At 36.5% G+C, this 27075-nt stretch overlaps 1 protein-coding gene across 1 annotated transcript in view; it reads right to left on the bottom strand.

Annotated features, from left to right (window-relative positions):
- ADAM23 (ADAM metallopeptidase domain 23) overlaps window positions 1-27075 on the bottom strand; it is a 171844-nt gene that overhangs the window by 35683 nt on the left and 109086 nt on the right. Inside the window, exons 7-17 of the mRNA XM_032637474.1 lie at window positions 23325-23397; window positions 22448-22524; window positions 20687-20752; window positions 13413-13484; window positions 11128-11291; window positions 10024-10108; window positions 9187-9277; window positions 6810-6858; window positions 4404-4503; window positions 970-1041; window positions 290-379 (exon numbers count right to left, since the gene is read on the bottom strand). Coding sequence (XP_032493365.1) covers window positions 290-379; window positions 970-1041; window positions 4404-4503; window positions 6810-6858; window positions 9187-9277; window positions 10024-10108; window positions 11128-11291; window positions 13413-13484; window positions 20687-20752; window positions 22448-22524; window positions 23325-23397 — 939 coding nt within the window. The remainder of the gene's footprint in view (window positions 1-289; window positions 380-969; window positions 1042-4403; window positions 4504-6809; window positions 6859-9186; window positions 9278-10023; window positions 10109-11127; window positions 11292-13412; window positions 13485-20686; window positions 20753-22447; window positions 22525-23324; window positions 23398-27075) is intronic.

Genomic DNA, 27075 nt, shown 5'->3' on the forward strand with positions numbered 1-27075 from the left:
TTCACTCATGATAGTAGAGCAATTCTCAATGTTTATTTTGGAAGGATTATAGATATATTTTCTTAGGGAGGTACCAGAGAATAGAATGGTTGGTAGTGAATCATAGTAAAGATAATCATTGTAACCCACAGAATTTGGATAGATTTATTGATTCTGCAAAATCGCCAGGCTAATATGTACAGTGTCGATCAACAAGTCTGTGACAAGTTGTACAAATACTCAATGTACACATTGAGATATTTGGCTAATATGTCAACGATAAGAAAGATGAAACTGTCAGAGAACTCACAAGACATGAGGTATTATTACAGCAGGGCCCGTCGCTGCAGTGGGCCCCATTGGAGAGAGAGCATTTCTTACAGCACAATCCATAGCATTCCTAGAGAAAACACTTCACGTGAGTAAGTGAGGAAACCTACCCACTGGTCATTCAACATGCTCTCCACATGTAACTTATGCCTAATCCATGTGAGGAGATGTATATAATAGTAAGCAAATCTTTTAGGAAAGAATGAACCACTTTAAGCAATGATAGATTCCTTCCAGCTATACTTCTCAGCAAAGTACGATCTTCTAAGAAGGGGCTTCTCTACCAAAAAGTAAGCTTATTTTTTAGCAGGCACCCAACCCTAGGTTAGCTCTGTTGTATTCTTAATAATCTAGTTTTACAAAGACAAAACTAATATACAACACAGAAAGAATTTTCATGAGTTAGTAAAACTTGTCTGAGATGAATATGAGCTATGAATTTTTAAGAGATACGAATTTGATTAGAGGAATCCATTAGGTTTCTTCAGACAGAGCCAACGATTAATTCTAACGTGTCTGAGCTAGGATTAAGCATTGATGAGAGAGCTCAGAATAAAGGCACTAAGACCACAATGAATGATGGGGCAGACTTCCCACTAACGCTATTCTTCTGCACTCTGGGTAGATGTGCTGAAGGTAGAAAAGATCTCTTATACCTACCACATGGATTCCACAATCACACTCCTCCCCAGCTTCCACATATCCATTTCCACATTCTGTGGGCTCAAATAGCTGAAAGAGATTAGAAAGATAAAGGGAAACCATTTTAATTCATCACAGAAAATCAACACTCCAATCAGGCTACACACATGGCCTTATAATCAGCTATCACGTGGTATTCTTCTGTGATCTGTTGTTATGGCATCTTACAAATGTGTCTGTGTGAGAATCACTTAATTTATTAATAACACTTCTAAAAAAACATATTTTAAATGGGGTATTATCTCTTGGAGGATTCTCTGGTAGTGGGCTCCAGAGATGACCTCTACCATTAGAGTTACTTTTCAGAGAAATAAGCTGTCAAGAGGAATAGATCACTTTCGTATTTGCTAATGGAGCTAAAATGCACACTAATAAGACTCACAGATACCTAATTTGTTGACATAACCAGGCAGCTGAGAAGATATAAAAACTGTCAAGAAGATAAAAATGCTTCATTCACAGCTAAATCTGATATATGCCATCAAGTAAATGCAAATAAACTTAGGGGAAAAAACTTTTGCTGGAAATCCATGCCCATCATTCTCAGTGAAAAGAAATCTGCACCGTCTGAATCATATTAAGTAAATGTGCAGACATATGCACAGATGTATAGAAATTTCTCAATCATTCCGGGAGCAATGGTAGAGTCAAATTTCTAGAATAATCCACCCTACTGGTGCTATGAACTTGCTTGCCAAATAAACTATTACAGACCAGTTGTTGAGGCAGCTGATTATTTATAAGAAACACTCCTATTTCCCATCACCTGGGGCAAGATTTTTCTGTGTATATCTACTATACTCAGGTGAAGATTAGAAAAGGACATCCCAACCCAAATGCTCAGAGCCATATATATGACAGACAGCAGCACACACCCAAGGAACAGCTGCCCTCCCCTGAGTCCACCAAAGAAAGATCTGATCCTCCTTCCACTTCCAGGAAAGGAAAATTGCTATAAGGAGCAAGGAAGTTTTCCACGATACTTGGGTGGGACTTCCCCATGGGAAAATCCAAAGACTAAAATCAACAGTCCTCATCTCTGTGATATTTTGATCAACAGGGAGGAGAAAATGGAAAAGGGGAAGGCAGACTGGAACATGAGTAGTGCTTTGTATCAGGACTCCCATGTAACCCACTGTTCGATTTCATTCTTAGGACTCTTCTTCCATCCTGAGACAGGTCACTATCACAAACCATATGGCAAACATGGCAGTTGAGAAGGTTCCCAGAGCACAGAAAAGATGCACTTAGATAATGTGAAAATAACACATAAAACCTGCATACATACATCCACTGACTACAACACTTGGAAGAAAGTCAGTTCTTTCACACATACATATAAATTATTCCACTGTAATCCATAGCAGCTTTTAAAAATGTTTTCTATATATGTTGTTTAAAAAGAAAGAATTTCAGGGCTTCCCTGGTGGCGCAGTGGTTGAGAGTCCGCCTGCCGATGCAGGGGACACGGGTTCGTGCCCCGGTCCGGGAAGATCCCACATGCCGCGGAGCGGCTGGGCCTGTGAGCCATGGCCGCTGAGCCTGCGCGTCGAGAGCCTGTGCTCCGCAACGGGAGAGGCCACAACAGTGAGAGGCCCGCGTACCACAAAAAAAAAAAAAAAAAAAAATTCCATATTTACTAATTTTTTAAATTGAAGATGTATGTGTATTTTTATTTAGTTTCCACATAATCCGAATAAGTTGCTTTCTACTCACAGGCAATTTCAGAAATCTAATGATGGATCCTTATACACACACTAGAGATCTTAGTATTTTCAAACAACTCAGTGTTGTTTCCTCAGGCATGATGCTTATAATTAGCTGGTGAGCTGCAAGGCAGGTAAAATTAGCCATGTACTTTGCAATTCAGAAATGTCAACAGCTCACATTAATTCATTATTACTCACTGCACCCATTTTAAACACTCTGAAGCTTTCAGATTTCTGTTGCATTGAGTTCGATGCCATGAAAAGCAGGGAGCTGAGTTTCATGATGCAAGATCACTTTAAAATTCCTGTTTCTTTTTCTGCAGCCTTACTGAGATTTTATACAGCTGTCGGGCATCAAAGTATCATCCCTAACTTAGCAGTATCACTTAGTTATGGGGATAGGAATAAATTATTCTGACAGTTATCGACATCAGACACTGATTGTTTTTTTAAAAAGGCTAACATGATTTCACTGCTCTCTCAATTTGCAGAGTTATTAAACATTTTGTACAGCAATGGATTATATTTGACTTATGATGGAGTATCTTAAAAAGAAATATGAAATGTGCAATGTTAGAATGTCTATGCCGTCTGCTAATTCTCATCAATCCTGTCCGTTTGCCTGTTAAGCAACTTCGTTTCTAAACATGTTATGGGTCGACAGTCCCATATCCAAAAGCTCTATAGCCTGTGAGTTTAAGAATTCTGGCTTTGCTGGATTTTAGAAAAGTATGATGCATTTACCCTGTTCTATATAACAGCCCTGAGGGGTCTGGTATACACCCTATAATCAAACACATTAACATTTGTGCAGTAAAAGACTTAAGAATACTTACACTATGAGGGATAAATAAAGATTTTCAGTTCAGGATAAGTTGTACCGTCCACTATGTTTTCTGCAAACTCATAAAATATACTTCCAATTTTCAGAATTTTTGAATTAAGGAATTGTTGATAAGAGAATATGACATTGTGTATATAAATTTTAATGAAATGCCAATTGACAATGTGGACCTTCCCAAGTAAAGATATATATATCTCTTCATATATATATATACATATATATACATATATGTATATATATATATGCCTGTATTTATGGGGTCCATAAATACAGGCATATATGTATATATATATATGCCTGTATTTATGGGGTCCATAAATACTTTGGGTCATTTTTTGGCTGGCTGATATTAGTAATGCTTTCTATCTGGGAGAATGGACCACACATACCGCCCCCTGCCAAAAAAAGAAAAGAAAGTAAGAAAAGCCTAGAAATTAGTTATACCCCTAGAGAAAATGTCAAGGGGAAATAGAATTTTTGTCAGAGAAATGGGCTAAAGTAACGTATCTTAATCTAACCCACTATCTCTTAGCAGCAAATGAAGACACCAACAAGAACATTTCAAAGATATTTTAATTGAAGGACTGTCTGTTTGTTTTTTGGAGGAGAGGGCCAAGAGGAGGTACAGCTGGCACTGAAACACCAGAGCTTCAGAGCAGTAAAACTATGGTCTTGTAATTCATTTAAACGAGACTTAATCTTTAACGTGATAAAGCCTTTTATAACTAAATATTAATCTGATTGGAAAGAAACCTGCTTTCCAAGCCAAGTATCTGATATTTGGCATAATTCCATTGTAAAAAAATTGGAGAAATAATTACACTTTCTAAATTACTAACCTTTGTTGGCCTGTTGAAAAGACAGGCTCCACCCCCTCTGTGTAAAAAGTCTCTATACTCCAAAATGCTGCACTTTGAGAACTTTCTGGAATGGGATACCCTGAGGAAATAAAGAATCAATTATGTAAAAAATTTACCAAAAGCAGTCATCAGAGAAGAAAATTAAAACCCTTGAATTAGAATAAAATCATCACTTTGGATCCAGATGATTCTACACAAACTTTGACAAGGCACTTATGTTCAAACTGCTAAGTAAGTATGTGTGGTAGAGTCTGTAAAAATAGAAATTCAAAGAAAATCACAGATTTGGGGGCTAGGTTACAATCTCCTTAGCAGTCAAGACCCTTTGTGCTCAGGCTTGAAAGAGTTTTTGAAAAGTTCATCCCCAAACTTCATCTAGGCTGTATATTAAAATGTGGTTACTAGCACTGACATATATACACTACCAAATGTAAAATAGGTAGCTAGTGGGAAGCAGCCGCATAGCACAGGGAGATCAGCTCAGTGCTTTGTGACCACCTAGAGGGGTGGGATAGGGAGGGTGGGAGGGAGATGCAAGAGGGAGGAGATATGGGGACATAGGTATACATATAGCTGATTCACTTTGTTATATAGCAGAAACTAACACACCATTGTAAAGCAATTATACTCCAATAAAGATGTTAAAAAAAATGTAGTCACTTTTATTCGCTCTGTCTCAGTAAAGATAAGCAGGGTTTTTTGGGGGGTTTTCGGCCTCTGTCCTGAATAAAAGGAACTTGGGAACCTACTAGATTTTACTTTGGAGAAGGAAGTTGTGAGGGTCAACTGATTAAAGATTATGTATTGCAGGCTTCAGCGACACAATTGAGGTAAACAAGGAAACCCTAAAGAGATGTGTTAGACTATATATGTTTTTATGTGTATATACACACAGTCAAAACAGAATTAGGGTAAGCGCCTTCTGAATTAGAATTAGGTAATAGCTCCTTATTCTCAAATTCAAATACTATTCGGTAATATTCATGATTTTGCAGGAATATAGTGAACCTCTTTGTGAGTTAATCAAATTACTATCACTGTGTCAGTACATAGGGGAATATTATACGTATGGTCAAGGTTAAACTGAGTCATACACATTGATTCCTTGGACATATTTGTCATAGTACTTGATTTGAGAGTATTAGGTCACTTATTCTAGGATGTGATCCAATAGATTTATATTTCCCTATGTATGAGGGTAGTGTATGGAAGTAGGTAAAATCTACCATTGTTGGCAGTGATCTCTTACAAGAACCATGTAGAAACATATACTTGAGAAAATACAAATTAAGCTTAAATAATTTTATTATATCCTATGTGTAGTCAGTCTAAAAATCTATTTAGAAACTGGAAGTTTAGAAGACAGAAGGCCTCTCCCGATAAAACCAGTATTATGAATGGTGTTACCGTCTGTAGGAAGCCTCAGGGGAGGGGGAGCATGAAAGCTAACGGTTTCAAGTTTAAACTACATTTCTAGAAACACGTGTTCTAAAGTAGCAAGCATAATGGCTGACTCTCTCCTCAAGCCTTCATGCTCACACGCCTCTTGTTCCCTGGACTCCTGGTACACAAATAAGGAAGGGACTCTGTAAAAGTAGGTCAGGGCTTCTGGCAACTGGGGATCACAGGGAGGGGGAAGGACCAGAAATGGTGATGTGCTGAGCAGATGTCTGGCATGGGCAAAGGAAGTGGGAGAGACACATGAGTGAGGAAACCTCTTCTATCTATTAGGAGTGGGCTCTAGCTTAGGAGGCCTTGCGGCAGTGGCTCCCATGGGGCAGGGGTCCCTGGGAAAGAGGGCAATGTTTCTAGGCCTTGGTTCACAGATGCAACAGCAACCCTGTAGTTTCCAAATGATCTACAATAGGAGACAGGAGTTAGGCGAGCAACTATTCAAATGTCTATCAGTAGAACACCACCTAGACACGATAAATCTGTCTTAATTTGTTTAAAAAAGCTTTATTGATTATATAAGGAATGCAGTACAATTTTATTACAGTAAACATGCCTACTTACGAGTTCCTTAAAATATAAATTGTTGACTAAATTGGTTTTCACTGACAGTTTAGACACCCAGCTTTTATCCTAACTGTACTAAAAAGTTAATGCATCCACTAAACTTAGAAGCATTTAACCATGTGCTTCCTTTAAGGGTTAATAGATGTAGAAGTGGTTACTTTATTTTACTTTTATTACCAACTTTAAATAAAAAATTAAAGTATAAAGTAAACTAGCCATTTCATTTTTTAAAGGATCAGACAATGAATTATTGAATTTATTCTAAGGCTTAGCCTAAAAGACCAGCACCTGAGAGACCGTGTATCTAATTATAGGTAACAATTTCAGTAAAAGGTATATAACAATGCATTTGCAATGAAAATTTACCCCGTCTCCTCCATGATGCAGCCACCCCAGGATTCTGTGCAGTCACATTCTAGTCCAATGAAACAACAAAAAGCAACAAAAGAAAAGGGAAACAACAAAAGTCACAGCTTTAATTTGCATCACAGCTCTTGAAATAGTTCCTTATTACCAATTCCATGTCAGACAGGTACAGAATGTGAAGTCTCACCAAACAAAACCTATTTCTTTTAAATCAACATTTCTTTTTCCTTTCCGACAGTATAGCTTGCTTCCTAAGACAACAGCTGCAAGAGATAAAATTGTGCCTCTCCATTTTTGTAACTCAGAGAATTCAATTAAGTTCCTAGTGCCAATGTTTAATGAAAAGTACCTGGTCTAGAGATTGTAAAGCCTGAGTTTTAGTCCAAGTTCTGTGTGATGAGAGAGTTTCATAGGCAAGTGACTTAGCATTTCTTGGGTCTCAGTGTTTCCACCTCTAAAATGTGAATGCATCTCTCTGTCTCTCAGAGTGGTTCTGGGGCTCACATGAGACGGTAGTCTGTGTGCTCTCTGGGAACTACAAAGCTCTACTGCACAAATGCAATGAGCCCTCACTGAAGTCCTGCTAACAGACCACACTGGACGTTAGAGGAGAGAATTCAATTTGCTGGAGTCAAAGCAAGAATCAGCCAGAGACTTGAAGAACACTAAGCGAAAAGGTTCAGCAAAAGAGAGAAATCTAAAATAGAAATGTAAAATCATCTAAATTAAATAACAACCATAAACTTAACATAGATACCACAGATGGACATATGGGTATTGTGACGGGCTGTCCTTTTCATTTATTTTTTCCTATTCTCTTTCCTATGATAGACAAAGATATTTTTAAAGAAAGACTTCCAAATGGATCTTTAAAAATTCGAAGTACAGAACGAATCTACCTAAACAAACAATTCACAAAGGAATAAAGAATTTTAGGAAGGAATTATGCCCGGCATTAGTAATGAAGCCTATTGCTCACCCTACTCCGTCATCTGACTCAGCGATATCTCTCAGCTGCCCCCAGCACTGGCCTCTTCCTGGCTCCAGGCTTTTCAAACAAGGACATAAACCTGGTTCTACTCCTTTCTGGTTTTCAGATATTGATGCCAGCCAGTGAAACCTGAATCACTTCCTTTAACGTGTACTATGTGTTTCCCTGGGAAAGCAAATACTCTGAGCAAGAAATTAATAGATGAAAGTTTGTGGAGATTTGCTCAATGCCACCAGACTTAATGTACCCATAAAGTGATGACTTAATATGCCCTTAAAGGGAATCAAGACACCCTGGATATATATTTTGCTTCAAGTTTCCATAACATTATGTATTAATGATAATTATTTGATAGTAGTCAAAAAGTATAAAATACAGGATAATGTTAAGGTAGATTTTTGTCCTCTTCCTCTTTAGGGAGGCTGTGGTAGAGAGGGGGACCTTTATTCCTAGCATCTGATATTTTCACTGAGGGGAGTAGATTTCCACTTAATTCCTAGGTAACAGATTAGGAGTGAATACCTCAGGTTTTTCTTTCCACAGGATCTCGTTGTGTGTGTCCTAGGCACTTTTGCCTTCTGCCACAAAAGTGTGTTAGAAATTATATTTTACTAGTGTATGGATATAAAGAGGAATCTAATCCAATTTGGATTTTATACCGATTTTAAAGGAAGTTAAAAACGTTCAAGGGCCCCCTAAAATTATTGTGGGCCTTCAACACTTCGCCACTAGAATCTCAGCCTTGTCTTTCCATCTGCATCTCCTCTGGTCAAAGAGGAGAGTGACACCCAGCAGTCACCAGCTGTGTTTTCCTACTGGATGGGATTTGTGGCTGCTTCTCTTGGCCTGCCTGCCCAGTAGAGTTATCCTCTATCATCTGTCCCCATGTTTAAAAGTTCCAGGACGGGACTGCCTGTACAGGAAGCTTCTCCAATGTTTCTGATGGTACTAGGTGGGTAAGTTTAATTAGAGGTAAGTAGATGGGTACGTTTAATTAGAGTTTGAGCTCCTTTTAACTCTAGGCCTAAGCTATTTTCTGATCCAACTGTACTTGTGGTGGAGCTTCACTGACATCTTGTGGCTACACTCAACTGGTTAGAATCCAGAGGGTGAGTATTCACCACCACCCACCCCAACATTCTGCAGTGTGAGAAAGAGCTGATCACGCCCTGAGAAATACGATTTTATGGACTTTGAAGGGGACATTTCTCCAACCCACACAGATTAAGAATCACCTTAAATTGCTCATCTTATCATTGTTTAGAGGAAGGAGATACACTACAGTTAAGGTATTATGACTTAGAAATGAAAAATATTTCTTTATTGACCAGACATGCATTATACAGACAGAATAGCACATGAAAGTAAGAAGGTCAATGTACATACTTGGCTTTCTGCTAGAAGGTTCCCATTGGATTCCAAGGTTTTGAGCCAGGCTCTGCGATAATACTTGTGCCACTGCCATTGGAAGACCATACTGTTTTTCAGAGTTGGAAGTGTGTGGGAAACATTTGAGAGAGGGCACAAAGCTAGTTATTATTTCTCAATCATCACCACATTTCATCTCAGTCCCCTAAGTAGAGCCTCACAGCATCAAAAGACGGCTTACGCTCCTTTTCACTTCTTCCTTGCAACTGGGCCCAAGAAGCAGAAAGCCTCTCTTACTATGTGGCATCTCTCAGAACTTGATGTTCTCACATGGAAACATAAAATCATAAAAGGCTGTACCCCATTTCAATTCATACCAAACCAAGAATAAATTCAACTTACTACAAATCTGTCAAGAGAGGTCTCCACTGAATGATGGCTACTGGGATAACCTGGTATAATAGATTCAGGTATTGACCAAGGTTTAGATTTGGTTGGTTCGACTTTTGGGATGTGTTAAACCTAACATAGGCAGAAGAGCAAATAACTTTTTTAAAAAATCATAAAAGAAGGATAAACAAGCTTATAAAAACTTATCTATAGAGGCCAAGAAATTTCTGGGCCAATATTTGGCTTGCATCTGCCTGATAAATATGAAAAACTATCATTATGATATGAAACAATTACCTCTTTTCTAAACCCAAAGACCACTTCGGGTTCTATTTACTAATACGAACCACTCATACTATAGTCTCAATGTCATAGGCCTGAAAAGGGAAGTAAACTAGGCCATGGGGAAGAAAGAGACTAGATGCACAGATAAAGCTCTACTTTAGGAAAATTGATAACGTTTACCTCATTCACACCAACTCCCCTTGTGCGAGAACAGACACCTCCAAAGTAACTCAGGCTGCTTCTCTTATAGTGGAATGTCACACGCCTTAGGAAGAATAAGTGCTATTAGGAAACCAATGTAGTGACCATTATATTTCAACTCTCCGCAAATATGTCTATTGTCCTACATTGAATACCCCAAACCAACCTTCCTTTACAAAACCAAAAACTGTATTTTAAATACCTTTAAATGTATGTTATCATAAATACCTTTAGATTAATGTTATGTTAAATAATCTCAGTTGAGCAAACATCAATTGATCACCTAACTAAGCACCATGTACTGGCACAGGAACTGAGGACACAAAGATAAACAGACCACAGCCCTTGACTTTTTTCTAGTAGAGACTATATAGTAGTTATACAAAATATTGATGATTGTAAATTGGTGATTAAACACTGAGAGAAAAGCAAAGAGTAACAGGTGAGAAGAAAGGAAGGAGGACTTTGGTTGGTTTGATCCCAGGACAGAACCTTAGAGGACTGCCTGAAAACAGCTTAGCCACCAGGGGGGGAAGGGAGCAATTTATGATATCAAAAGTGAGCAAAGCACCCCTTTTCCTTAGAGATGAAACGTCAATTTCAGTCAATAGTTCATTTTCACTTTGCTGTACACCTGAAACTAACACAACATTGTAAACCAACTATACCCCAATAAAAATTTAAAAAAAAAAGATCTAGCAAATGATTTGTTGGTGAAAGTGATGTGTGCAGGCTTTCAGGAAATCTGCTTTAAAGGAGCTAACTCAGCTGGAAGGAGGGCCCTTTCGCAATCCTCCCTCCCTGGCATGCCTGCTGCCTGTGGTGGAGGCTGGAGTGTCAGCAGCTGTCTTGAATCATGAGTTGACCCTGAGGATGGAAGGTCTGAAGGTACAGATGTGCTCTGAAAGCAAATCTCGTGACTGTGGAACCACCATTCCAGCACTGGGCAGCCTACTTCTGTGCTTCTTATGTAACAGAGGAATCAACCTCAAACTTGTTCAGGATTGATTCATTGATATATAACCTAACTGATACGATAAAGGGATAAAGATCAACGTCAAGCCAAGGGCTGGGGATACGTACGAGATGAGATGCACAGCATCAGCATGCTGCCTGATACGCTGCCGGTATTTGGAGAATTCGTGGAGCATCTGCACAGGGTTGGTGGCGATGTCAATATGATCCTTCTCAGTCCAGGTCTCTACAGCCACCAGGACAACCCTGGTATTAAGCTGCTCCTTGTAAATCTGAGGGTATACAACAGGACAGGTGCAGGAGGAAAACACTGGGTCAAACATGCACAATCAGTGTTTCAGAGTCAGCGGAAGGACAGGAAGGGGAGGTGAGAGGAGAACACGACGTCAGAATCAGCTCATCAGAGAGAATCTTCTTTCCTTTCTCTTTTCCAAGAGCAAAAAGAAAGAACCATCACACAACTCAGCCTCTCCTACAAAGTTACTTCAATCCCAAATCAGCATCTTTGGCAGCCAGGCATCTCACTAGGGGATCTATACTAGGAGTGTCACGATTCTAAAGTCTGGACGTAAGTTCAAAACAGGGTTTAGTAAAATCACCCTTCCAAACCCCATAGGAGATAACAGGTTGGAGCCTGATATACTGGTTCTGAGTAAGTGTGATATGACCAGTTACTCCTGCAGGATTGGAACAGATCACTAAATCCTTGGACAAGCACTAACACCATGGCTGGCTTTTGCCCTTGGAAGCCTTGTTGTATGAAAAGTAAAATAACAGTGGAAGAGAATCATGATCTGAGGCCAAAGGAGGGAAAAGCAGACTTACATGACCTATGTCACCCTCACCACAGGGTGACATCACTCACAATATTTAAATTGTAATTTTCTGCTCTCTTTTTCTGCTTTTGGCCCAGTAGCTAAATAATTCACACATGTAAGCAATTTTGATGCATGTTGTCATTTTGTCCTATTTTCAAGCTAATTAAGAAAAGAATGGATGATCTTAGAACACACTGAGGAAAGGAAAGATTATCATGCCTAAATCACCCTGAAGCTACAATGATTTTACAACAGGGAGTGAGTTAAGTGTAATGTCTTTAAAAAAAAAATTAGTTGGTCAGCTTCAGAACCTTGTATGGTAAATCAAAATAAAAAAGACACTTTGCAAGATGTGATTCTGTTCAATCATGGTGAAATGACAACCACAGAGATTCTACCAAGTAAACAGCTGGGGCAGAGGGAAAGGTGTGTTTAACATTCTCTTTTTCATATCCATTTATAGTTTTCCTCTGAGAAGACTGACAAGGGCTGAAATTAAAGAAAATTAATAAAGCAGGTGATAACTGGCTTTCAGAATTTCAATCCTAACGCTATATGCTACTCTATTACCCTGCACCCATTTTATACTGCTCAGCTGTGCCTACCACGTATTATATGTTATGAGTGTTTACATGATTGGAGACTTTTGGACTGTTTAAAAGGCAAAAAGGAAGGCAGTTCTTTAGAGAAAATAAGTATCATTTAGATATTAAGCAATTTATAAAGGTTTTTTTCCCAGTTAAGAGGGAACATACAATAAATATCAGATAAACATACATTTAGCTGAGCAAAACAGCACTTTACATTAGAATACACAAAATACTATGCTATATTTATGACTAGTCAAATTGAATTATTTATTGGAACGTAATGAATAATATTCAAATTTACGGATTTCCTATCTAAAGGAAAAAGGAAGAAAATCTTAACCATCATTCTCTGTAACTGACAGAATGAGAGGAGGAAAAAAACTCAATAAGAAAGATTTATAGAAGTCTTTTTAAGAAGATACACATTTTACTGTTTTAAATTAGCTTTATTTTGGGACTGCACTTAATTCTGTCATCTAAAAATAAAGTCTGAAGCTTTCTCATGGGGACACGAAGAAAGTAAATTTGGGTTCTTTTAAAAAAATTTTTTTTGTATTGCCTATATCCTCCAAACATAATCCACCTCAATCTATTAGTTCTTCTACCTTATATTTAAGAAGATAAGCTCAACTGATTATTATTAATGAAGTCTCATTTGCCAAGTTTAATTTACACTCTTTTCGGTAGCTAATTTTCTCCAGTATTTTTGTCCCAACAAAACTCTTGTGACAATAATATCTAGACATCACTTAGAAGCAACATCAATGCATCTTTGGGATCCCAAGAGTAACTCAACAGTCCCCTGAAACTCTGATAACACTGCCCTTTTTGAAGCAGACCACTCTATAATTCCTTATTAGCCAGATGAGATAAGGATAGCATTTTTACTTTTGTCTCAGAAAGAACTAAAGCAGCAAGTAAGCAAAATAGAGAGATAGACCGTTCCACTTTGGAAAAAGAGGTTCAAGAAAACCAGGATACTTACAGAATCCACAAGGTTGACCACAGACTTCGCGAAGTTGTTTGTATGCGCGTGAGAAGAGCGACACTTCTTATACTGAGAGGGGGAAAGATATACCAGTCACTGTCAAACCATAATTTAATGGTAAATTTCAAAATTCTGTAAAAACAGAAATCTGACAGCAATAGTAGAAATAGGGATTAAAAATACAGAATTTAGTTTGTGCCGTGTTTGGATATAGTGACGTTCTTATTTATTTCTCTGTTAGGCAGGAAAACTATAGCTGTCTAAAATACCCATGATGTTCCAGGTAATGGAGACAGCCTAGTGATTCTGAGTGAGAAACTTTACACTTGACAAGTAAGCTGTTAATTCAGTCTCAATGTCTAACAAATGCAATCCTTTTTTTTTTTTATTTGTTTGTGTCACGGAAATGAACTTTACCAGTTTATAAAGAGCTTAGATCAAGAACTTTAATCCCAACTGGACACCCTCCTCACTTGAATTCAAGCGCATACAAAGATCAAGAAAATTTCTTAGGCAACACTTCAGATTCAGTCCATGATGTGGAACGCGTCTGTCGTACATTTTAGTATATTCTTTCAGAAGAATGCCTTCTCCAAATGAAGCCTTTTGCTTTTGACGGCTCAGAAGTCAAAACAAAGAAGAGACAAAAAGTAAAACTGAAGTGTGCCGATAGTGTATAGTTGCTTATGGTTATTTATGATCACTTAGGAAAATAAAGTAAATTAATAGAATAATTACATAACATCTGAAGGGCTACAGTTTTAGCAAGGAGTACTGCAATTAATATGGCTTTGAGAGGACATTTAAAAACTAAAGTTTACCACAGGGGGATAATGCCCTCTGCTGAGGAAAAAGAAAACATCCTCAAAACTACTGAATCAGGTTTGCACCATGTCTTTAAAATTTGACTTCATTTATAATTATAAAAATAATGCATCTTCATAAAGATTAAAAATACTTCCACGTTGAAATATCGTGATATTCTTTTCTTCTCCTTTGCCCATTTTCACATTATAAGTTTGTCAGACCCCCTTCATTTCATTCTCTCTTTAACCCTGTTACTATGTTTTTTATTTTATTTATTTTTATTATTATTATTATTATTTTTTGCGGTACACGGGCCTCTCACTGTTGTGGCCTCTCCCATTGCGGAGCACAGGCTCCGGACGCGCAGTCTCAATGGCCATGGCCCACGGGCCCAGCCGCTCCGTGGCATGTGGGATCCTCCCAGACCGGGGCACGAACCCGCGTCCCCTGCATCGGCAGGCGGACTCTCAACCACTGCGCCACCAAGGAAGCCCCTACTATGTTTTTTAAATGAAGAATATGTCTTAATGCTTATAGATCTGATATATATTTTTTTAATAATACTGAGCATACTGACAACCTATGATAAATGTGCAATAACTTTGTATTGTGTTATTAGTAGCATTCATTAATTTATGACTATTTATAATATTTGCAATGGTGTGAATGTTTGTGTGCCCCCAAAATTCATGCTGAAATCCCAACCCTCAAAATGATGGTATTAGGATGTGGGACCTTTGAGTGGTACTTAGGTTATGAGGGTGGAGCCATCATGAATGGGATTAGTGCCTTATAAAAGAGGCTCCAGAGAGATCCCTAGTCCCTTCCGCCATGTGAGGACACAGTGAGACATTTTAACAGTTTTTTTAAAACTTAGCATAAAGAAGTTGTTGTAAAGAGCTCAGCATTTTAAGTTGCCCAGCAAATTCCACAAGCTGAAAAACTTCAAAGCTATCCTTTAAAATATTGGGTTAGCCAAAAAGTTCGTTCGGGTCTTTCTGTAACATCTTACTTTTTGGCCAACACAGTAAAAGCAAAAGCCTCAACATTAAGTCTCTTTGGGGTGATGAAATGTTTTGAAACTAGACAGAGGTAATGATTGTACCACATAGTGAAGGTACTAAATGTCACTGAATTGTACACTTAAAAAAAAAAAAAAGTCCTGACATGAAGAAGCACTTATCACAAAAAGAAAGGGAAAATATTAGCTGACACCTATTCTAATGCAGTGGTGTTACATATCTATTCAAATGAATTTTATTTTGCTTCTGCACGTTTATTTGTCCTTTTGGGATATGTCTTTTGTAGTATAATGGTCATGGAAAACATGACATGTAAGTTAAAAACAATGAGGACTTTAAAAGTCTATTAAAATGTGATGTTTTCCATTTATTTCATATTTATAACTTCCAATTCTCTGATTTTCTTTATTTTTGGCCACATGGCTTGCAGGATTTTTCAGTTCCCTGACCAGGGATCGAACCCGTGCCCACTGCAGTGGAAGCGCAGAATCCTAACCACTGGACCGCCAGAGAATTCCCTCTGGTTTTCTTTTTAGAAAGATCACTCTGTCTGCTGTGAGGTGAGTGAATTAGAAAGGGTCAAGAATGCATGCAGAGAGACCTGTTGGGAAACTGCTGCAATAGTCCAGGTTAATAAATAATGAAGGCTGGACATCATTATAGGATGTTGGAAGGTAAGGAAAGAGAAGAAAAAAAGATGACTCCTAGGTTTTGAACTTGAATAGCTGGGGGTGGGGGAGGTGCCATTTAAAATAATGAGAAAGACTGGGGGATGGCACTTTAGAACTAGGGAACCAAGAGTTCTGATTTAGAAATGTTAAATGTGGGATGCCTATTCAATACTGAAGTAAAGATGTCAAGTAGGCAGTTGAATATAGAACTATGGAACACAGAAGGCTAGAGTATAAAGTTGAGAGCGATGAATTTAAGTCATGATATATTTTAAAGACTTAAGACTGGAAGTGATCACTTGAGGAAGAGTTATAGAAAGAAAAGAGAGCCCCAAATCAAGCTATGGGGCACTCCCGTAACTCTAGAGGCCAGACATAAAAGACTAAGAAGAAATGGCCAGTGAGGTGAGAAAGCTATTGTGTCATAGAAGCTAAAAGATTAAGAAAATGTTTCAAACAGGAAAGAGTAATCAACTGTGTCCCATGCTACTGAGAAGGCAAGTATGATAAGGACAAAGAATAACCACTAGATTTATTCACTTGAAATTCCATATAATTGAGTACCTAGGATTTACTAGGGTCTATCATTAGTGTTTCTCCTACAACAAATATTTGCTCCTCACAACTCAGTGAGGTACGTTTTATTATCCTCATTTTTATAAATGTGGAAAGTGAGGCTCAGAGAGGACAAATAACTTATCCAAGATCACAAAGCTGAAATTCAGTGCTTACCCTGGGTTGACACAGGAGATAAACTTGTTCAGTTAACAAGTCATATAAAATAGTTTATGTATGCTCCTAGTAAATCATGATTATTGATGAGAAATCATAATATGTTGGGCTCCTATAAAATATAGTGGCTTTCAAATAAGGAAAACCAAATGAGGTTTAAATTAAAAAATATATGAGCTATCCTTTCATATTTGCACCTATATACATAAGGATATAGCAACGATGTAAGAAAAACATTTGTTTTTCATGCACTTTAAAATATTTCAACTAATTTTCTAATAGAATAAGGTTTTTAATATTTATATTGAGCCGAAGTGGCTCAAAGAAATGTTTGGCAGACTGCTATAAGGCTTTAATTGGCTCACAAATTAGATTCTGCCAGCCTGCTACTAAAATGCTTTATACAAAATTGAGGGATTTTTCTTTTCTAATTGAAAGCTGATAATATATGATGCTTGTTCAAAATAAGATATCTGCATTTTTTCAGAAAGGTTACTCTGAATTAAAGAGGTAAGTGTGAATGTAAACGTAGGCAAAATGTTTCTACTTTCTTCATGAATGAGAATTAATTTTACAAAGAAAAACATGAAATCTCCATTTATGATAGAATTTATTTCCACATTTTCCGATCACTGAAAATAATTTACATTTAAAGTGCCAAATTTGCTTTTCCTGTCTGAATAAACACAATCCTTAAGGTATTTGCTTTTTGAAAAAAATTAAAATTAGAGCTTGACTTTCAACCTGAGGGTGATAGTTATCAAAATAAGTGTGCTACCTCATCTAGCACAAAGATTATAAAATGAGTACTGTCAGTGGGATGACATTTTAAAATCCAATAGCAAATCTCCAGTTATTAAAGAATAGATGTCAATTATTCTAGTTTAGTTTTACTTTCAACACGTGAATTTAAGTACTCTGATCCATCCCTTCCTTTGAAGCATTCAAATTCAAAAACAATCTTCATCTCATATAAAGCACACCTTTGAAAAAGAACTTTTCTCAACTCTCAAAAGAAAAAAAAATTCTTATAAAATGACACTTATTTGGGACTATTATGGACTAGGGTATAACCTGGTCTTAAAGGAAAAGGAATCTATTTAGTTCTATTGCATCGATGCAATATTTATTAAAATAGTAGAGATCTAACAAGGACTTACTGTATAGCACAGGGAACTATATTTAATACCTTGTAATAACCTATAATGGAAAAGAATCTGTGTAACTGTATCACTTTGCTGTACACCTGAAATACTGTAAATCAACTACACTTCAATTAAAAAAAAAACAATAGAAGTCTTCTTAGGTAATTTCCTTCTACTTTAGGCATTATTATCACTCAATAATAAACGCTTTCATTTTTTTTTCATTTCCTAACATGTATTCCCTCCAGATTTATCAGTACAAATTACAGGGTTTTTTTCTGGTTTCAAAGATAAATGTATACATTCCTAGTTCTCACTCATTTTAATAATAATAATAAAACAAGTTACCAAAATTTACCATTAAAAGATCTGGTAGCCTAAATAACGTAACTTTATCACAGACTATATGGTATAATATTAGAAATTTTCTATTTACAAAACCAATATTTTAAAGGAGGACATTATTTTACTATTCATAAGATAAAGACAAGATTATTTAAATGCTTCCCATTTTAAAAGATTTACAAATAAATTCAAAATATATATAATGTTTAAAAAATTATCATTTCCTATTTGTATAGTTACTGAAATCTGCTCTCTGATTAATGGCTTCATGTATTTTCCTCATAGAGATTTGGTAGAACAAGAGATTTGGAATTACAAGTCATGGGTTGGAGAATTCTTCTGACAATTACCAGCTGTATGTGAATGCACTTTGTGAATTTAAAGGCACTGTATATATCTTAATTATTTTCACTACTTTAAAATTGGATGTTGGAAAAAGTTTAACCTTCTAAAGCCATAATTTCACAACATGCCACAATGTTAAGGATTGAGAAGTAGCTGGACAAAATCTCAATGACCCAATCAACAAAAATAATTCAGATGAAAAAGTTATCTTGGGGTTTCAAGGAAATTAATGCCCATCAGAAACTCATAGCTTAGCCTTCATTATCTAAAACGGCTACCTACCCATTTGGTTTTCCTTCCTATCAGGGAAGATCTGTCCTAAATTGTATGTAATTCCAATAATTCTGCTTCTTACTGACATATCTCAAGCAATGTACTTAAAAGCTACTGGTACAGAAAATAAATCTGCATACCATACTAAGAGGTATGCTATTGCATAACTTCATGTTCAGCATAATTGAGCCAGTGCTTGGTAATTAATAGAAAACACCTGCTAAAGTAGAGACAAGAGTTTAAATATAAATTAAATCATCGTTTTAAAAAATGTATGGTTTCAAGGTCTTTTCTACCGATTAGAATTTCACTTTTTCATTTTTGTATGAAACACAACCTTATTCTATAGTCTACTAATCTAATTTTGATTTCCTTAAAGAAAAACAAGGACTTCAAGATATTTGCAAAGCAATCAGAATTTTCGCTGCAATCTTTCACAAGTTTTTCACCTATACCTGACTCTTGGGTATGTCTTAAGAGTCTCACCTTTATAAAGTCTCTCCAGAAATGTAATTTAGTTTTCATAAAGCAAATTACTCTTTGTCTTAGTTTATACAATTTAAAAAATTAAATTATGTAATTACAACAAAAATTACAAGTGGCCTAAACAGTTTGGAAAGTGGGGCAGTGGGTTGCTGGAGCCAGCTCCCACCAGTTCAGGATTCAACTGGATGCATCTTTTCCCAGGTCCTCATTTAATGACCTCACTTTGGTAGCTTGGAATCAGCCACGGTGGGAGTATTTACACCATGGATATAAACAAACATTATAAATCAAGGGTTTTTTTTCAGAGAGCCAGGTATTAAACATTTACCAGCACAGCACAAGTACTGAGTATACAGCTGTCCCTCAGTATCCAAGGGGGATTGGTTTCAGGAGCCCCAAAGATGCCAAAATCCACTGACGCTCAAGAGCCTTATATAATCTGGTGCAGTACAATACAATGGATTCAGTCGGCCATCTGCCTCTGTGGATACAACTATACCAGCAAATAGCGTACTGACCAAGACCCTTCAGAATGCTCTAGGCTTCAACCAAGATATTTTTTTTAACTCTATTATTTTTAAATTAATTTTTATTGGAGTATGATTGCTTTAGAATGTTGTGTTCGCCTCCACTGCACAACAAAATGTATCAGCCATACACATACAGATATCCCCTCCCTTTTGGACTTCCCTCCGATTTAGGTTACCACAGTGTTCTAGGTGAGCTCCCTGTGCTATACAGCATGTTCCCATCAGTTGTCCATTTTATACATGGTATCAATAATGTATATGTGTCAATCCCAGTCTCCCAATTCCTCCCACCCCACCCCTTTCCCCCTTGGTATCCATACATTTGTTCTCTAAGTCTGTGTCTCTATTTCTGCTTTGCAACTAAGATTATCTATACCACTTTTCTAGATTCCACATATATGCGTTATTATATGATATTTGCTTTTCTTTCTGACTTACTTCACTCTTTATGACACTCTCTAGGTCCATCCACATCTCTACAAATGACCCAATTTCATTCCTTTTTATGGCTGATTAATATTCCATTGTATATATGTACCACATCTTCTTTATCCATTCCTCTATCAATGGACATTTAGGTTGCTTCCATGTCCTGGCTATTGTAAATAGTGCTGCAATGAACATTGGGGTGCATGTGTTTTTTTGAATTATGGTTTCTCTGGGTATATGCTCAATAGTGGGATTGCTGGGTCATATGGTATCAACCAAGATATTTTATAAGGGAAATGGTTAAGCAGAGTATGGTTAAGAAAGTTCCTACTTTATCTTCAAGAAGGGCCAATGGAGGACAATAATGGTTTTCATATGTCTTTTAAGCACTGAATCACATTTTATTTTGACCGAAGTTAACAAAAGATTATTATTCTTTCTTAAGTAAGCTGTCAGATTTAAAATTCATTGATTCTATATTCTTACCGTTTTGTGATCATTAACAATCATAAGTTCCAAATATTTCATTTCTTCAAACACACCACGAGATGGCTGTGGAAAATAAAAATATGTGGTCAGAATGGTGGTTGATAGAAAATATCTCTGATGCTGACCGTTAAGTGGTAGACTGACTTTGAATTTCAAAAGAACTCTTTGCTGCTCACTTTATGAACATCCTCAAAGAAACTTGGTCAGGGAAATGAAAAGCAAAGTGACTGTAAAGTGTGGGTAAACATACAAGTATTCAGAAAAGAACTGTATTTAATTATCATTAAAGTATTCATCCAGATAGGGCTCATGTTGTTTTTATTTGATTTTTATATGTAAAAATATTCTAGAGAAAAATGTTCAGTGTAATTCTGTTAAAATAAATAAATCTCAATTTCTTTGGCATTAGGATACGATAAAAATATTCACATCTACTCAAAACTTCAAAGAAAAACTGCATAAAACTTTAATAAGAATAGCACAGTACACCTGGAACAGGTACCAATGCAATCATATAGAAACCTTAATTCAGTGGGGTGAAGTTCTCATAATAATGTACTAATTCTTAACCACACAACTTCTCAAAGGAACAAATGTTGACAGTTACAATATTCTGAATTCTTCTAAATTTTGATTACTACTAGATAATCCTTTAAGAGCAAGGGCTAAGGATTTTACCTGTCGTTTGGACTTTTATTTCTTTTTCATAGTTGGAAGAGTACATGAGCATTGATCAGTTGTATTTGATAGGGGCGGGCTGTAGTGAAACATCAATAGCCTATATAAAACTTATTACCAACTGCATCTTCAAGAGTAAGCAAAAAGAGATCTCTAAGTTAAAAAAAATTGTTTCCATAATCACCATAATACAAAGACAGGCTCATAAAAGAGGACGATTTGACCTACAACCAAGTTTTTGATGGCTGGTGGTCTAATTTTTTCACAAAAGTACATTCAGCAAAACATTATCTAAAGTGTGCAATTTTCAGTATAATTACTCATTAAGTTATCTAGCAAATTACCATGTAATCTATATGCCATGGAATTAATTTTCGGTTACATAGCATTCACCATGTAATTACTAAACAGTCCCCATCATTACAGCTTTCTAATCTATTATGAAATAGACTAGGAAGATAATTTCAGTTACAAAGCCCCTATACATTTATCAATACATGGGAGCTCTATGACAGTTGTTGATTATATAATTACATGATTCTTATTTAGTAACTATCATGATACTAATGGTCAAAGAGATTTATTCTGTTCAGAAAAACACATCCAGCTTCAAAGTGTGGTATAACTGTTTTTAATTTGAAAAGAAATACAAATAAGCATGATTAGTCAACATTTCAAAACCTAACTCTTCCCCTACTTTTTTGTTAGTAGATTATTTTATATGATAAGTCATACCAGAAAAAAATAAACAAATAAAAAGCCTGCTCTACTTTCAATAGAAAAAATGCACTGCAATTTTCATAAGAAAAATGCTTTGAAAACAGAGCTAAAACAATACATTCTTCAGATGCCTTCAGGGTTCATAGAACATCAAAATCAGTTTGTATCACTTACAGGGAAAGCTGAATAAAAAGCACCATGCCCATAAGACTCAAATCATAGGGTATTTTGGTTTGGGGTTTTGTTTGTAAGAGGAAATTGCCCAAATCTAAACCGTTTTAGGTACACTTAGCCACAGTGTGATGACAGGCACACAATTTGAGTGAAAGAGCCCCGCCTACAACTCAACGCCACACTCACATTCACTGCTCTCTTCCTTCTCCTTTTCAACCACTGTAATTCAGATAGGAAGGGCCACTGGTCACTGCTTTCCATACCTGTGCAAAAGAAAAAGAATACCAAAATTTATGTTTGACTGCATTTCAATGGGAGAATGTTTTAAAAATATTATATGAAGGAAAAGTAGCACTGATAGCATTTGTCATCTCAAAATCAAAATAAACTAAGGTGAAAAACGCAGGCCAACCGTTAAGTATTTCACATTTTTAGTCACAAATATTAATATAATTCAAAGGTATAATTTTCTTCCGAACCTCATGAAAAACTTTACGAGCTATTCAAGACTCCTTGGGATATGCGTATTTCATCTACAACCACCTGACCCTGGATATCTGAAAAGTTAGAAGAATTCTACTATGCTTAATTCATTTTAGAATTAAAAATAATGTCTGGCATAAGCTTTTGCATAAATTACTAAAGATTTTGGGTATTAATATACAGAAGTAACATCACATACTCCAATAATCCAAAAGAAGCTTTTGCCAGATCAGCATGCTTGAGATGCCACAGGACAAGAGCATAAGACACTACAAGTTGGTTAAAGAGCAGCAAACTTCCAGGAAAATCTAAGGATGAACCTCCCTGTAAATCACTCTGTTAAATCTGGCCACACTCTCCAGTTCCTAACACAGCTTTACTTCTGGGCTTCATATTTCAGTCTTTCCATCAGAAATGACTCTCCATGCTTCATTACATTAAAGCCACAGTTCACTCCACTGCCCACCCACACTGCTCACTCCAGATTACTCCATTTCCCAACAAGCCTGCATGTGCAACTGAGCTCCAAGTCAAGGCTCCTAGTACAGAAAATAGAGTGGCTTCTTTAATTAAAACTTACTGAGATTCTTCATTTGCTTAGAATATTGTCCTGCCAAGGTTTTCTCAATTATGTGTGGTCGACCTGTGCTTTTCTGAAACAAAAACAATTGTAGTCAATTAAAAAGCAAGACGTGATCACACCTCTACGGAACAGTGTTAGCACTTTCTCTAATATCTTTCCTAAAATGGAAACACTTATATGCTGATGTGTCAGTTATCAAAAATGAAAAGTAGATGGTTTATTGAAACTTGAATTTTAAATAGAATAGAGCATCATCCAGTTGCCCCAGTTTAGATAAAAGCATAGTTTCCTTAGCTACTCTTAAACTTTGGCTTTCTTCAAAGCCATGAATAGGAAATTCACAAGAAAAAAAAACACAAATGGGCAATGAATATATTTTTTAAAAGGTAAATACTACTTGAACACTCCTTCAAAATGCAAATAAAAAGATATACCAATTACTGACATCAAGTTGGCAAAGGTTTAAAAATTATGATAACTCTAGTCAATTATAGTTGCAAGGCCAAACATTTTCACACTGCTGGTAGGAGTAAATTGGTAGCATAGTTCAGAGAGAAATTTAGCAATTCTATCAACAATCTTGAAAATATTCATATCCTTTGCCCTAGATACTATACTTTTAGAAAAGTCTTATTTCCATCACTACTATTAGCTTCCATTACTGAGTGCATAGTATGTGTCAGCCAATTTAATCCTCACGAGAACTCCATACAGTACATATTTTATCTCCATTTTACAAATTAAAATATTGAGGCTCAGAGAGATACATTGTTGAGTTAAAATTATATTACAAAATAATGATCTAATTTATTTTTGAAAATATGGGAACATAACATTGAAAAACTGGAAGAATGTACACTGAAAGGTGGGGAGAAGTTATCTCTGGGGGCTGGGATAATGGATAATTACTATTTGGTTAAGTATTTGCTTAATTTGCTTTTCCAAATTCCTTACAGTGTTTTATAATCAGAAAAGTTATTTTAAAAAATGTTCTTAATAGATTACATAAAAGATTTACAATAATGAAAAGTTTTGCTCTTTATTTATTACTTGAGAAATAACATGAATTCTTACTATAAATACTTGATCCATATTACTGGACTTATTATAAAGCATACTAAAATTAATAATAATAATAAACTAAACATCAAACATCTAAATTCAGACTTTTCTGGTGACACAGTGGTTAAGAATCCGCCTGCCAATGCAGGAGACACAGGTTCGAGCCCTGGACCGGGAAGATCCCACATGCTGTAGAGCAACAAAGCCTGTGCGCCACAACTACTGAAGCCCGTGCACCTGGAGCCCGTGCTCCGCCACAAGAGAAGCCACTGCAATGAGAAGCCCGCGCACCAAAACGAAGAGTAGCCCCCGCTCACCGCAACTAGAGAAAACCCGCGTGCAGCAACGAAGACCAAACACAGTCTAAATAAATAAATAAAATTAATTTTTTTAAGGACTGTATTTTTTTTTTAAATCTAAATTCAAGTAGACTAAACTCTTAATTCTGATATCAGGTGAAAAGAAAGATACACAGATGAAACTCACAACTAGTAACGTAATTTTAAAAACTGACTAATTTAAAGTTTCAAGCAGTGCTCCTTTCCCTCTACCCATGATGAAAATGAGGATAACTCATTACATGATTATGTAATCATTACATCATGAATGAAAGGCAGGCAGTAAAAAAGGAAGGCAAAAAAGAAAAGGCATGAAGTATAAAACAATCAGCTCCTAAAGAATATGATTATGGGTTTAACAATGCAAAAGCAATGCTTTAAACATTATGATAGTAACAGTTTATGAATCTCTTCAAGAGTTTAATAGACATAGTCACATATATTTATTAATTCATCAAATGTGTAAAATTGCCCTACTAGGGATGTAATGAAAAAGTATCTCATTTTACCTATTTAAAAACTCAAGGCTTAGGGAGTTATTTTAGGTTTTTTGTTTTGTTCTTTGTTTTTGTTTTTGTTTTGTTTTGTTTTGTTTTAGAGTCACAGGGCCATTAATCAATGCCAGAAATCAAAGTCAATTTTTTGCTTGATGAGTCAAATAATTTTGCTGTGTACAGGTTATCTGCCTACAGTTGGAGTAGGGGAAAAATATTTTACTTAATCAAAATGTCTTTATCTAGGTGGGATGGCCTTCATTATCTGGTAATTTTTATAATTACTAGTTGAAAAATAATACTGGTTTATTCAAACATAAAACATTTAAAACTTAATGACTTTTCTGCCTCAAATTTGAAATTATCCCATATTCACACATACACAGCAACATAAAGAAAAGAAACGTTTGTCAACTGTTCTTGTCAATAGCCTGAATGACTATTTCCTGTCTCAAAATTATTTTGTCTACATTTGAAATCTCTAAAGATTAAAAAAAAAAACAAGGGCTTCCCTGGTGGCGCAGTGGTTGTGAGTCCACCTGCCGATGCAGGGGACACGGGTTCGTGCCCTGGTCCGGGAAGATCCCACATGCTGTGGAGCGGCTGGGCCCATGAGCCATGGCCGCTGAGCCTGCGCGTCCGGAGCCTGTGCTCCGCAACGAGAGAGGCCACAACAGTGAGAGGCCCGCGTACCGCAAAAAGAAAAAACAAGAAAACATTTTCTGCTCCCCATCAATTATTGCAATATCCTGACTATATCACTTTCAAAATATTCTTTTCCCATTAGCAGTTCTTTTCACTGATATGACTCTCCTACTGTTACACCTTAGTGCCTTCACCTCCTACCATTCTCCCCTGTCTGCTCCTCTCCAACCTAGTTGGGTTCCTCACAGTTCCTAGAACACACTGGGAATACTCCTGCCTCAGGGCCTTTGCATTAGCTCTTCTCCTGCAATGCTTTTCCAGCCCCCTAATTTCCTGAGGGTCTTCATTCAAAACTCACCACCTCACTGTGTGTTAAAATACAAATTTTAACTCTCCTCTCCACTTTCCTGGCTTCATTTTTTCTCCTTAGCATGCACTATCTAACATACCATATGCAGTTACTTATCCACCTATTTATTCCTGTCTCCGCCCCTGTAGATAACAAGCCCTACTAGGCTCAGGCTCTGTGTCTATTTTGTTCACCACTGTATCCCCAGCACCTAAATACTACCCAGTATGTAGAAAGCCTTCATTACAATATTTTTTAATATATATTAAATATTAAATTTGGTTGCCTTCTATTAGTGAGCAACATGATTAGAGTACATGATTTACTTTTTTTCCAGTTTTATTGAGATCTTACTGAAATATAGCATTGGATACGTTTAAAGTTTACAACATAATGATTTGATACATGTATATATTACACAAAAATCACCACAATAAGTTTAGCTAACATCCATCACCTCACATAGTTACACATTTTTTTCTTGTGATGAAAACTTTTAAAATCTATTCTCTTAGCAGCTTCCAAATATACAATACTGTATTGTTAACGATAGTTACATGTCATCCATTACATCCCCAGAATTTATCTTATAACTGGAAGTTTGTACCTTTTCCAGTACAAACTGGAAGTTTGTACCTTTTGACCACCTTCGCTCATTTCCCCCACTGGCCTCTGGTAACCAGTAATCTATTCTCTGTTTACATGAGTTCAGTTTTTTTAGATTCCACATGTAAGTGAAACTATACAGTATTTGCTTTTCCCTGGCTGATTTATTTCACTCAGCGTAATGCTTTCTTGATTTCTTATCTAGGTTGCTGGCCTATACATGACTCCTAACATTATTTTCTCCCCTATCTCAA

Source organism: Phocoena sinus, chromosome 7, assembly GCF_008692025.1.
Source record: "Phocoena sinus isolate mPhoSin1 chromosome 7, mPhoSin1.pri, whole genome shotgun sequence".
NCBI lineage: Eukaryota > Metazoa > Chordata > Mammalia > Artiodactyla > Phocoenidae > Phocoena > Phocoena sinus.